The sequence below is a fragment of the Stegastes partitus genome, unplaced genomic scaffold (assembly GCF_000690725.1).
Source record: "Stegastes partitus isolate 25-593 unplaced genomic scaffold, Stegastes_partitus-1.0.2 Scaffold306, whole genome shotgun sequence".
NCBI lineage: Eukaryota > Metazoa > Chordata > Actinopteri > Pomacentridae > Stegastes > Stegastes partitus.
Genome location: NW_007578037.1, coordinates 206,158 through 218,669, shown reverse-complemented (window position 1 = coordinate 218,669; position 12,512 = coordinate 206,158). Strand labels below are relative to the sequence as shown.

General features: G+C 38.9%; 1 protein-coding gene across 1 annotated transcript; it reads right to left on the bottom strand.

The window, feature by feature from the left end:
- Positions 1 to 13: 13 nt before the first annotated feature.
- Positions 14 to 3,110, bottom strand: LOC103358363 (troponin T, slow skeletal muscle-like). The gene is made up of 10 exons (XM_008283292.1): positions 3,092 to 3,110; positions 2,670 to 2,688; positions 2,483 to 2,543; positions 2,283 to 2,399; positions 2,064 to 2,141; positions 1,836 to 1,949; positions 1,613 to 1,722; positions 828 to 918; positions 709 to 749; positions 14 to 377 (listed from the first exon to the last, which is right to left on the bottom strand). Exons 3-10 carry the CDS (start codon positions 2,534 to 2,536, stop codon positions 332 to 334), a joined length of 651 nt encoding a protein of 216 aa, XP_008281514.1. The 5' UTR covers positions 2,537 to 2,543; positions 2,670 to 2,688; positions 3,092 to 3,110; the 3' UTR covers positions 14 to 331.
- Positions 3,111 to 12,512: the final 9,402 nt, after the last annotated feature.

Here is a 12,512-nt window from a genome sequence, read left to right as displayed (position 1 = left end):
GAAGGCACAGACATTTTATGCAAACACAATTTTATTTGTCCTTCATAAGGAAGTTTAAAACTGCGAGAGACCTCAGCTAGTGAGTCATACGTCTTTGTAGCAGCTGTCATGAATTTTCAGCAGTAATATTCTAAATTTCCAGCTGTAGAAAATGTTACGTATTCATGCATTTCACTAGCTACAGATGCAGTTTTAAGTGGATGCATTTAAAGAAAGGATACACAAAAATCTATCACCTTGCTCAATGATAAACACTGCAAAACTGCTGCAACTTTGTCCAGAAGCTATAGAACAGTCTTCTTGTTTGTTTATGCCTCCTGTGTGTGAGAGTTCACTTCCAGCGTCCTCCAACCTTCCCCTTACCGTGGCCCTTTTTGCTGCGTTAAGACAAGAGAAGATTTAAAGATAGATAACAAACAGCCATTCACAGAAATACCAACAGCTGTGACTGAGGTTTCAGAAAGGGGAATAGGGCTATTTCCGCTTCTGCCTTATCACATTATGCAAATTCTGTAGATGTGTGCATCCTGTTCACAAAGTGGTGAATGCTAAAAGAGCTGCGAGACTGACATTTCCTGTGCATGCGTGGCCGCAACCATTGATCTGTGATATGTTTGCATAGTCAAAGCAAAGTAGCTCTGCACAATGCTCTACTTTACTCCTCTGGGGTGTGGGAGTTGTGGCATTGAAACAAGCAGATTGACTCACAATTTCTGAGCATGTTGGATTCTGTTCAGGAGGACATTAATCTGAAAAATAAAGTACATTAGATTCACTTTTTGATTTCCATAGCTTAGTTATTGTGTGTTCTCAGCTGAAGGGCTCACCTCATATTTCTGCCTCCTCATCTTCTCAGTCAGGTCGAACTTCTCTGACTCCAGCTGGTAGATCCATTCCCACATCTCTTTAGCTCTCTCTCTGAAACACAACAGCACTGACTGACAACTTGAGCTGACAGGAGTATACACAAGATTCCTAAACAACTTGGAAAAGCATGGAATTTGATTTTATTCATTGCCAGATCTGGATAAGTTTGGGGAAAAGCAAGAATATGGAAAAAAAATTGTAAATCTCGAGTAATGTCCCTAATCTGTTTTCTACAAGCAAAATTCTGAATTTCAAAACATAACTATTATCTATACACCGCTTAATCCTCACTAGGGTCATGGGGGGCTGGAGTCTATCCCAGCTGACTCAGGGTGAAGGCAGGGGACACCCTGGACAGGTCACCAGTCTATCACAGGGCTACACTTAGAGACAGACAACCAAGCACACTCACATTCACACCTACAGACAATTTAGAATCACCAATTAACCTCAACATGTTTTTGGACTGTGTGGGAGGAAGCTGGAAAACCCAGAGAGAACCCACACTGCACGGAGAGAACATGCAAACTCCACGCAGAAAGATCCCGGGTGTCCTCACCAGGACACGAACTGGCGACCTTCTTGCTGCGAGGCAACGATGTTAACCACCTTGCAGCCCCCGAAAATGATAAGTGCCAGGTTTACCCAAATGGCATTGTTACAATAAGGAGCAAATCTAAAATGTATTTATAAGAACTCAAACAGCCCTCAAAATGCTTCACTCTATCACGAGCCTTTAACCGACCTCAGGCCGTCCTCTCTCAGGTTCTCGATAGCCAGCGGCTTGCGTCTCTCTGCCAGAGTCTTCTTCTTGATTTCTCTAGCGGTTTGTCTTTTTCCTCGTCTCTGCTCTGCCTGCAGGAAACATAAACCACTCAGACTGTCATGTGATGTGATTTATTCAGAAATGCACTCTACACAGTTGCAGTATGAAGTGACACATCTGCCTCCAGATGTGTTATTCTGACCTTTGCTAGGAAGCCTCCAAAGTGAGCGCCCATGTTGGAGAGCACTTTCTTCTTCTTGGCCTCGTCGTCGGCTCGCTTCTTCGCCTCTTCATCCTCTTTCCTCTGTCTCTCCTCCTGAAAAAGTCATCTTCAGTAGTCCATTGCTTTTTGTTGTGTTGGGTCAAACTACTGAGCGGATTATTGACAAGCATGGATTAACTAGCATATGGAAAAAACATAATTAATTACCGCAATCCGCGTCTGCCTGTCCCGCTCTTTTTCAGCCCTCACGCGCTGCTGCTCGGCTCTTTCTGCCCGCCGACTCTCCTATAACAGGAAAATGTCATCAGCTGGACATTCGCACATGCCTCTTTAATCACCATTAGTCTGTAGCCTGACAAATCCCTCTTTCAGACGAACCAGTGGATAAAATAGGCAGTTGGGGAAACAGAAAAGGAAGGTCATTACAATTCTGGCTTTGAGTCCAATCAGCTCCTCTTCTTCTTTCTTCCTCTGCTCAAAGTGGACATCAATCAGAGTCTGCAGCTCCAGGAGATCTTTCTCCATCCTTTTTCTGTGGATGTCCTAACAGGGACCAGATTGAGATTATTTCAGGTTGGTTTTGGTGTAACCATGAAGTCTTTCACAACAATCTTGAGGCAACATACATCAAAGTCGACCCTCTCCCCCTCTGGGATTTTCGGGGCTGCGAGCTGTGTCATCAGTGGCCTGTAAATTAACAAGAGGACACATATATACGTATATATTCACATCATATACTTTCTATTTTTGTGATTGATAAGATTATTTACTGGTAAAATCTGGCAAATATTGTATACTCCCATGTGTTCTTACTTGTATTTGGGGCGTTCTTCTTCAACATGGCAGCCGCAGCAGCAACGAAAATGTGAATTAGTTGAGTTTCAAATAGATTTTAAATCACAACAGTTAATAGGGTTAGAAAACCGATCATGACACAGTTCATGGCCACTGCTGATAACTTGTGTTCTGCGCTTCAAAAACTAAACCGCAGTTCTTATTCTCCTGCTGTGCTGAGAGAGAATTTAAAGCTCCCTGTTATTTTGGATTCTTGTGTTGCACCATCTCCCACAACTAGAAGCTACAAGTAAACGTCGGATTGATTACAATATGCAAATCAATATTTACATTTTCAAAGGTTCTCCTGTGGGGGACGCTTTCACTCATAGGTTGCTGTAATAATTTGTGTTATTTCTAAAACTGTGGTCGATATAATCAGCACACTGCATCAGTCTCACCTCCCTCCCCCTGCTCCTCGTCTTCCTCTGCAGAAAGAAAGAGCGATGGTGAGATTGACTCAACAGAAAAAAAGACGTAAGTTTGTGTTTTATTAAATGAGTGAATGTCCTCACCCTCCTGATGCCCTCTAAATGAAAAAAAGAATCGAAAGAATACATCAGACATATCAAGAAACAGAGTCCTGCATGATAAATGTAAAACAGTTTAGAAATAAAAACAACAAGTGAACTAGTTGGGCTGGATTGACTCACCCGTGCTCTTCTGAATAAGACATGGTGACACTGGAGAGAAAAAAACAAACAAAAAAAACATTCATTTTATGAATATTTATGTTATTTTTAATTGTAGTTTCACCAAATAAGAAGGACAGCGACTTTATAAATGTGCAGATTATGTCCTAAATGGGATTATGCCAGCAACATGGATTTGTTCTGTATTACTTGACTGATTCATAAGCAATAAAACACAATTTTGCACTATTCGATACACAGAGAACTTTTGCTGCAATAGCCTTCTTGGGTTAGTTATGACCAGTAGCTTATGGTGGCTAAACTCACATAAAAATTCTTAGTGCATATGAGTTCTCATACCTGCACAAGCAAATGATAAAAACAAGTGACAAAAAAAGTTGTTGTATGACCTTTGGTGATTTGCCATGCAGAAGAACGAAGTGATATCAGTTTCTGTGCCACCATGATGCGGTGATCATTTTTCAGATATATAGACAGAAGAAGGGCTGCAAGTGGATCGGTGGTTAGCACCGTCGCCTCGCAGCTAGAAGGTCGCGTCCCGGTGAGGGTTCTGGGTTCTCCAGCTTCCTCCCCCAAGGTCCAAAAACATGTTGAGGTTAACTGGTGATTCTAAATTGTCTGTAGGTGTGAATGTGAGTGTGCTTGGTTGTCTGTCTCTAAGTGTAGCCCTGTGATAGACTGGTGACCTGTCCAGGGTGTCCTCTGCCTTCAACCGAGGTCAGCTGGGATAGACTCCAGCCCCCCAAGACCCTAATGAGGATTAAGCGGTGTATAGATAATGGAAGGATGGATGGATAGACAGAAGAACATTCTCACACCAACATTTGACAAATGTGTTTAAGACACTGAGGTCGGATGACAGAACGTTTTCTATAAAATGTTCTTGTGAGGGCGGAACGTTTTGCCAGCAATATTCCGACTATGTTTGGGAGATGTTATTGAGGTAACACATTACAGAATGTTCTTCTATAAAATTTTCCGGCAGTGCTCTTAATACAAAATTCTGTAAATGAAGCGTTCATTTGCAAAAACAGATAACTCCATCTTCACAAACCTTCAGAAAACCCACTTTTCCATCTTCTACCTGAGACAATATCAATCAAACTTAAGTTATCTGTATTGTTGTCATTTCTACTGAGCCAAATCCACTCAACTTCAGTTTGATTGATATCATCTCAAGCAAACAACAAAAAAATAAATTTTTCTGAAAATCTACAAAAACGGAGTTATCTGTTTTTGCAGATGAACTCTTCGAATGTTTTCAGGATGTTAGGCTATGTGGTCTAACAATGTTAACACCAAACGTTATACAATGTCTTGAGAATATTACCCAACTGTGAAGTAAAACATTGTTAAACTCTGCAGAACTTTCTCAGACCAATATTTTAGAATACAAAGATTGTAGCTGGGATGCATCTCAAGGAGATTCTTGTATTTTTCCTTCTAATTAAATACTCTGCTTTCACACCCCTGATGGCTGAGTTTTTCTAGGCATCAAAAATACACTTTTATCCCACAACAACAGATAAAAAACAGCATTTCTTCAATGTGAGTTAGAGCTTTTGTAGAATAAGATTAAGGGAAAGGTTCTCTGTAGCTAATGATCTAGGAATAGAAGAGGCCAGAGGGACAATAGAGCAGAGAAGCATCCTGTTACCCAGGATAGGAGTGAGGTACCAGCTGTCCAATCCTTCTTGTTTAATTTGATTTACTAGAGAGAATGTGGGATGGACAGATTAGGCTGGTCGGCTGGCTGCTATTAACACCAGCCAAGTCCTCTATTATCATTTCATCTACTTGCAGTCTCCCTGAACTGAAAGGATATCTAATTGTGTGTGGAGCCCCATAAATATTTTAGCATTCCTCACCATCACTTCAGAAGTTTACATACATATTTCACTGTGACTTGTAACAGCAGATTTTATATTTACGGGGTGCAAAGTCAAAACTGTCTGATGAGCTGCAGCTAAACTAAATAAACAGACAAATGGGTTTCTGGCTAGACGCTGCAACTATAGGCCAATTTTCAGTACATTCATTTCTATGCAAACAACTGAAAGCCCTCCCAGACTGCCTGTCTTTGGCCGTATTAACATGCTAGATCAAGCGCCGAGGCCGCCCGAGTCTCTCAGATCCCTTCATGGTTAGTTTTTAGCCAAGATCTCAGAGTATGAGCATGTGAATCTGAATAAACAGGGGCTTGGACAAAAGGCAGATGAAGGATTGGGAGAGGAATTTGTTGCATTGCTTCACTGTTGGCTAAACTGACCAGCAGAGTCACACTGAGCAGGACAGATGGACGGAGAGCCCAAGGGCACCAAGAATAACTTCATGTCATGATGGAGCATGTTTAATTTCAGAGATGTATAACACCTTTATCCACACTGGTGAGTCCAGTGTTAAAACGGGTTATATTTTATTTTGCAGCTATGTTTTGAACAAGGAGGGCTCGTAGAGTTTTACTGTCATTTAGTCAAAATATTAAAGTGTAACTAAAAGGTTCACACAAGCTGTGAAAACACAACATATTTCACTTCATATTAACATGATAGCATCTCTGAATAACTGAAACAAGCAGATATTGTATCTGTAAGTTTGTAAAAATGAAAAAACCACACTTCTTGATGGCTGGAAGATGACAGTATTAAGAACAGTTTTTTGCAATATACCAATACTGACAAATATACTGATAAGTATTGATATGATGATGTTGATCAAAAAACAGTCCAGCACCAGTAACTGTCTAGTTGATGCTCCAACAGAATAACATACAGCACAGTTATAGTTACAGATTCTCTCCACCTCCCTACACTGAAAGCATTTTTTTCTTTTTTTTTTGTAATTCAAAGATATTGTAATTATATTGTTATTGGGAATTCTTTTTGTCACCATAATGCTGCGGGGAAATTCTGACATCATGACAGCTCTAGTTAAAACTAGAGCACCTTCAGTTTGATCAATAACTTATTCTAATTTATTTATTAAAAATGCTATAATATGTATACATATACATATATTTACCACCTGCAGACAGCACTAACATATTGTCCCCTTTTAAGCTGTTACAGAGAACGTGTCAGCAAACAGTTGCCACTGACACAAGCAGCAAATCAAAACAATGAGAGAAACAGCAGATTGTGTGACGATTCTCTTTGGGTTCATAACCATCAGTTAACATTAGTTATTTGATCCATTGAAAAACAATAATGTGACTGTAGATACTTTCCACAATCTCAAAGGGTTTTTTTGTTTGTTTTTTGGAAAATCTGGTCATAAATCTATTTATTTGAATTGTTAGATTGTACATTTAAAATGTTGACTGCCCATAAACAACACAGTGTAATTAACCCCAGTGGTGTACATACTCAATGGAAATCACAGAATTACATAATTAGTACTATATACTCTCTGATTGAGTGCAAATATATTACAGACCTGCACAAGAAGAAACATCTTGTTTAAGGAAAAGAGTATTATAGTGGAAAAGTTAAAGCACTTACCTGAACAGCAAAGACAAAGATGTTCACTGATGATGAAAAGGAGTAAGGACTAGAGGGGAAACTAAACACAGCTTTATATACGGGGTCCTCTGGGGTAACAAGGAGGTGCGTGTGTGTGTGTGTGTGTACTCATGTAACTCAGGCTGCGGGGACATAAACCTGTTTACAGAGTCACATTAGGAAGACCAGCCTCCCTTTTGGGGACAAAAATCAAGTCGCCTGGATGTAACTGTTACATTCAAGTATGTCGACTTGGTTTCAGGTTATTTTAGTTTTAGAACTGAGAGGGAGCATGTTTTGGTCAGTCCTCACTTCCAGATAAATCTTCAAAGAAATGTTTGAGTGTTAATACTCGGTTTTAGGGTTCACGTTAGGACACTTCGAAGTGATGGTTGAGGTGGGGTAAGGGACTGGGGAATGTGCTTGGGGGAAGATTTAGAAAAGAGGGACAGGGACTGTATGTGGATTATTGGTGGCTTTTGGGGGCATAAGCTGAAGTCTGACAGACAGGATAATGAGTGGAGGGTTTGTTGCTGACCTCACCACTGAAATAAGAGACAAAAAGACAGGTGGCAGGGGCTGAGATAAATACAGAAGAGAAAGAATAACAGGACAAAAACAAGACAGTTTCTGTCACCACACAAACGCCCAAAATAGAAAGGTGATGAACATCACTGGAATCTCTGGTGTTGGTTACAGATGATGTAATCTTATTTCTATGACAGTAAAGCTGAATGTTTAAACCTAAAAGATGATTTAAGAGAGGAAACTAAGTTTGGCTGGTCTCCAGGTCATTCCACTGTCTTCATGTCATTAATGACTGTTCGAACAGTTACACGAAACCTGTTCACTGTTTGACTACATTTTAAGATTTTTATCTTTAAATGAACTACAAAATCACTTAAACATGAAGAAAGATATCTAAGAACTATAAGGAAAGTGACTCACCTGTAATTTTAGATTGTCTTACCTTCATCAGCGGTATCTATCAATGTAGCTATCTATAGATTTATAGATGTGTTAGATAAAAACAACACATACATGATGCCATCATCATCCTTTCCCAACCACATAACTCTACTTGCGTCTTAAAATTTCTTCGTGAAATGCAAATATGCGCTTGCAATGGTCGGATGCAATCGCAATTTCCATAAAGACAAATACAAAGGGGCTTTGGGAAAGACAAAACACATCATGTGAAGGGAGAAGAAGGAAGATTAACGATCTACAAAAGTTCACCTCATTCTTCATGATCAAACATCTGTGCATCAGGTACGAATTATAATTTATCTATGAAGTAATACTAACACAATACAGCAAAAGAGACGATGATGTAGGTGTATAGCAATTCTCCAACATGATGTTAGGGTGATGTTAGGACACCAAGGTCATGGCCCCACAAAGAATATCTGGAAAAAAAGTGTGGAGTTATGTGATCACATATTATACATGGTGTGCTGTTAATGTTGTTGTCTTGAGATAACATTTAGACTACATTGTGGGAACAGTTTACTGCATAAATAAATGTGACATATTGTGATTTTTGATGATGCTGCAAAAAATTAAATTCTGTTTTAAAAATCATAGCTAAAAATTGTATTAAATACTAGTGTTATTTTGACATACCATGAATTATTAATGGAAATTTACTCAATTATTTATTAGATTTTAATTTCAATTTGGATAGCATGGACAGATACAGTATCATTTAATGTGTCAAACAATATAACGGTAAATAATTTTCATTAACCACTCATATATAATATGTATCCGTAATGTAGGATTCTACTTTTTTTTTTCTCATTAACTCTGAAGTCCATCCAATATTGGTTTCAATATTTCATTTAGCTTTACCTTCACTAAAAACATTCTTTCAAATATCTTCCCAAGGAGTGGGCAAATTAAATGGGTGCTATCCTGGGGGGATTTTAGGAAAACAAAAATTGAAATTAATTATGTACCAAACTTGTTTGTCAAACATTTCTAATATTTTTCTCTACAATGTTTGCAATGTCACAACCTCAAAAAAAAAAAAAGCTTGGATTTGGACCCTGAGAAGTCCCACTGGTGTTCAAGTGATGTAAAGAAACGCTTTAGTAGTCTAAAGAGTGCAAACGTTTTTTCTGTGTTCATTTTATTATTTAACAACTTGTATAACATTTACCACTTTATGTCTTAGAGAAAATATGCTGCATCTACTGATTTTACTGCTAGCTTCAGGTAAGTGTAAAAAAATGATGTAACAGTCAAGTTTAATTACAATGAACACTCATGTAATAACAGACAATGCCTTCTTTATGTGATGTTTGGTGGATGACTCTGTACAGGTGGCATCAGTTTGTGTTCAGATGTTATTCGTGAGTATCATCTGATAAACACGGCTAAGTCCTGGAATGATGCCCAGAGTTACTGCAGGGCGAACTACACTGACCTCGCTACCATTGGCAACAGCAAAGACATGAAGACGGTGGTGAGCAAGACGGCAGCCAGCGGTGTGACAAGAGAGATCTGGATTGGTCTGACAGAAACCAGAGCATCGTCCTGGCTCTGGTCTGTGGGAGAAACTGAGACCAGCTCCGGAGTAGTTGAAAACACTAACTGGGCACCAGGTGAACCTAGTTCCACTACTTCCAACTGTGGAGGCATGCAGTCTAATGGGAGATGGTTCAGTTCATCCTGTTCAACAACACTTCCTTTTGTATGCCAGTCAGGTAGGATATAGATTATTCAAAGTAGCCACATTCTCTGATATCTCTCCAGTAATCATACTGTAAGGCTATTATTTACCACCTGTGGCAAAGTTTGTTTTTTTTAAAAAATGAAACAGTTACTCTAGCATGACAATAGCATTGTCAATCTGTTGGGATCATACACACCATCATCAAGTCAGAAGTGTACAATACTTTTTGGTTTTTAAATCCACATAGAAAATTTTGACATTGAAATTTTGCTGACATGTTTACCTAGATGAGTGAACATGGTCAGTCTTACTTTACAGACTCCAAACCATGACCTCTGCGTTGGGGAATATAGCCCCTGTTCATGGGTCACCTGCCCAACCTGTTGAGCTATCTGGGCGCCACGCTATTACCTTTAAAACATCAGCACAGGCATCATTGTCATTCTAAGTGTTTTAGCATGCTGATCAAAGCATTATGCTCAAAGCATTGCTATGCATGTGTCTTAAAGAGCCCATACTATACTTTGTTTGGGCATTTTTTCTTCCTTTATTGTTTATACACGTAAAAGGTCTGCAAATTTACAAAACCTGAAGTCCACACTGAAGCAAGTTTTACTCTCCCACATAAAACACTTACCTGCCTGAAACACCTTGCTTGAAGTCCAGGCTTTTCATCCGTCATATATCTACGTCACCATGTAACACATTTGCAAAACTCCTGCCTGCCAGCTAGCTTAGCATCACGTTGAACAAATAATGAGCAACTGTCTCGCAGTCTACCATTATTTCTGCACCAGAGCTGCATCTGCAAGAGGTATGTTCTTATAGAGTAGTTATGTTGCTTTTGTGGCAGTTGTCCAGTCAGGGGGCAGTTTGAGTTTTTCAAGACCTTAAAGAGACAGAAGCTAATACAGAACGCTTCAGACATAGAATCAGAAGAGGTGCAGCAGCAGTGTACAGTATGCCAAAAGCAATGTGTTGTGAGCATTTAAACACATTGTTTTTTTTTTTTTTAACCAAACGTTTCAATCTTTATGTTTTAAAATATTAACAGAAAAGGGGTCCGGTGAATTTCCTCTTCTTGTTGTTTCTGAACCAAAGACTTGGAAGGAAGCCCAAGAGTACTGTCGAAAGAATAGCAAAGACTTGGCCAGTGTGAGGAGCCAAGCTGAAAATCTGGAAATACAGGAAATATTCAACGATGACGACGACGACGACGACGACGACGACGACGACGACGACGACGACGACGACGGCAAAAAGATTAAATCTGTCTGGATTGGTTTGTTCAAAGATAAGTGGACATGGTCAGACCAGAGTGGCAGCTCGTTCAGACACTGGCAGAGCAGCCAGCCAAATAATGATGGAGATTGTGCAATATACAGCCCCAAATCAAAGTCATGGTATGACAGAAACTGTAAATACAAATGGCCATTTTACTGCTACAATGGTAAGTATAAAATAACTGTTTTTTTATTCTTTGTTATGAAAAGGGTTGATTCCTCCTGTTTGCAGAGATGTTTCATCAGTTGGTCTGGTTAGATATTAATGTTTTACCATGAATGATATAACGAAGCAAACTGAATGTATACTTTTTAATATTTTTCTTTGTTTTGCCACAGAAAAGACAATAGAGAGTGTCGCGGGAAGAATTGTGAGATTGGAAATGAAGTCAGATTCATTCCTTGACTTCAATAATGCCGCTGTCAGTCAAGACATTTTGAACCAAGTAAGTTGCCGACTCTAAACTGCTGCTGATCATCAGTGAAAGTTTTTGTGCACTCAGGTGGATATCCCAGTAACATAAGTCATTTGAATGAAGGTGTAGTTTGTCATTATGATTTGTTTTCTGACCTCCACAGATCCAAACCAGGAATGAGCAGATCAAGCTTAAGTGGAGAGTCCAGCCAGACGACAACATTTTCCATATCAAAGAGAAGAAGAAAATCATTTAAGGCTGTTAGATTATGGCAGAAAGGGAACCTACCACTGTATGATATTATCTGTGCTGTCAAACAGGATAATTACTCCTGCACATCTGTGTACGCTTCACCTATAATCATAAAAATAGTCCAACTTAAGCAGACAGCACAGCCAGTAAAATCATCAGAGATAAAGCTAGAATTGGTTGGGAGTTGTAGTCTATTAGAACAGAAATAAAAGTGTCACATAGTTTAGACGACAGCACACATTACATTTGTGCTTTGGGGAAGTGCTTTCTGATGCATTTGACAAATATTTATGCTTTATTTGTTCTGTACGTGTTCTGCGTTGTTTTGCAGAAAAATGACATAGATAAATCCAAGACTGTAAGCGTTTTCCAATATGGGGTGTTGAGTGTATTACTGCATATATGAGTTTGATAAGTTAATAGGAGCTGCAGAGTTCAAGTTTAAAACCAATAAATAAAAAAGAAAAGTACATTTTAAGAAACAATCGAGTGAGCCTATTACACCGCTACAGCCTGTTGCTCTGAGGCTAAAAGTTACAGCTACACTGTAAATCATTATTCAGCTTAGAAACTGACTTAACTGCACTCTGGTTGATTAATTACTTCAAAGTCATCTTATGAGTTGTGAAAGTGAAAATTAGTGAAAATTAAATGAACTGAACTTAAAAAACAAGTTTAGTTAGCTTGAAAAAATGTGTTGAATGAATTAGTCACATAGCTAATAGTTAGCGATTTGCGTTTTCTTATACATTTTCTAAGCGTCTAAGACTCAGCTGTTGAAGCCAAGTTATAGCAAATGTCGACTATCTCAAGCCACAAACAGGAAGAGTCTCTGGTTAGTTTTCACCCTCCAACAATGCATCCTGCAATCTGCTTATATGCTAGTTTTGCTTCTTCTAAACTTAATTTAATGAGTTGAGTGAACTCTCATTCAGATAACTCATCATTTTAGGCCAAAACATCTCTATGTATAAGAACAGCTTTTCAGTTCTAACGTGGTGTAAGACTAACAAATTTTACATTTCAAGTTCAGTTAAC

Coding starts and splice junctions, on each gene's coding strand:
- LOC103358363 (XM_008283292.1), bottom strand. CDS start 2,536: ATGACACAGCTCGCAGCCCCGAAAATCCCAGAGGGGGAGAGGGTCGAC. Junction 2,142..2,282: donor TTGGACTCAAAGCCAGAATT/GTAATGACCTTC, acceptor TTCCTGTTATAG/GAGAGTCGGCGGGCAGAAAG. Junction 1,950..2,063: donor ACAGGCAGACGCGGATTGCG/GTAATTAATTAT, acceptor TGACTTTTTCAG/GAGGAGAGACAGAGGAAAGA.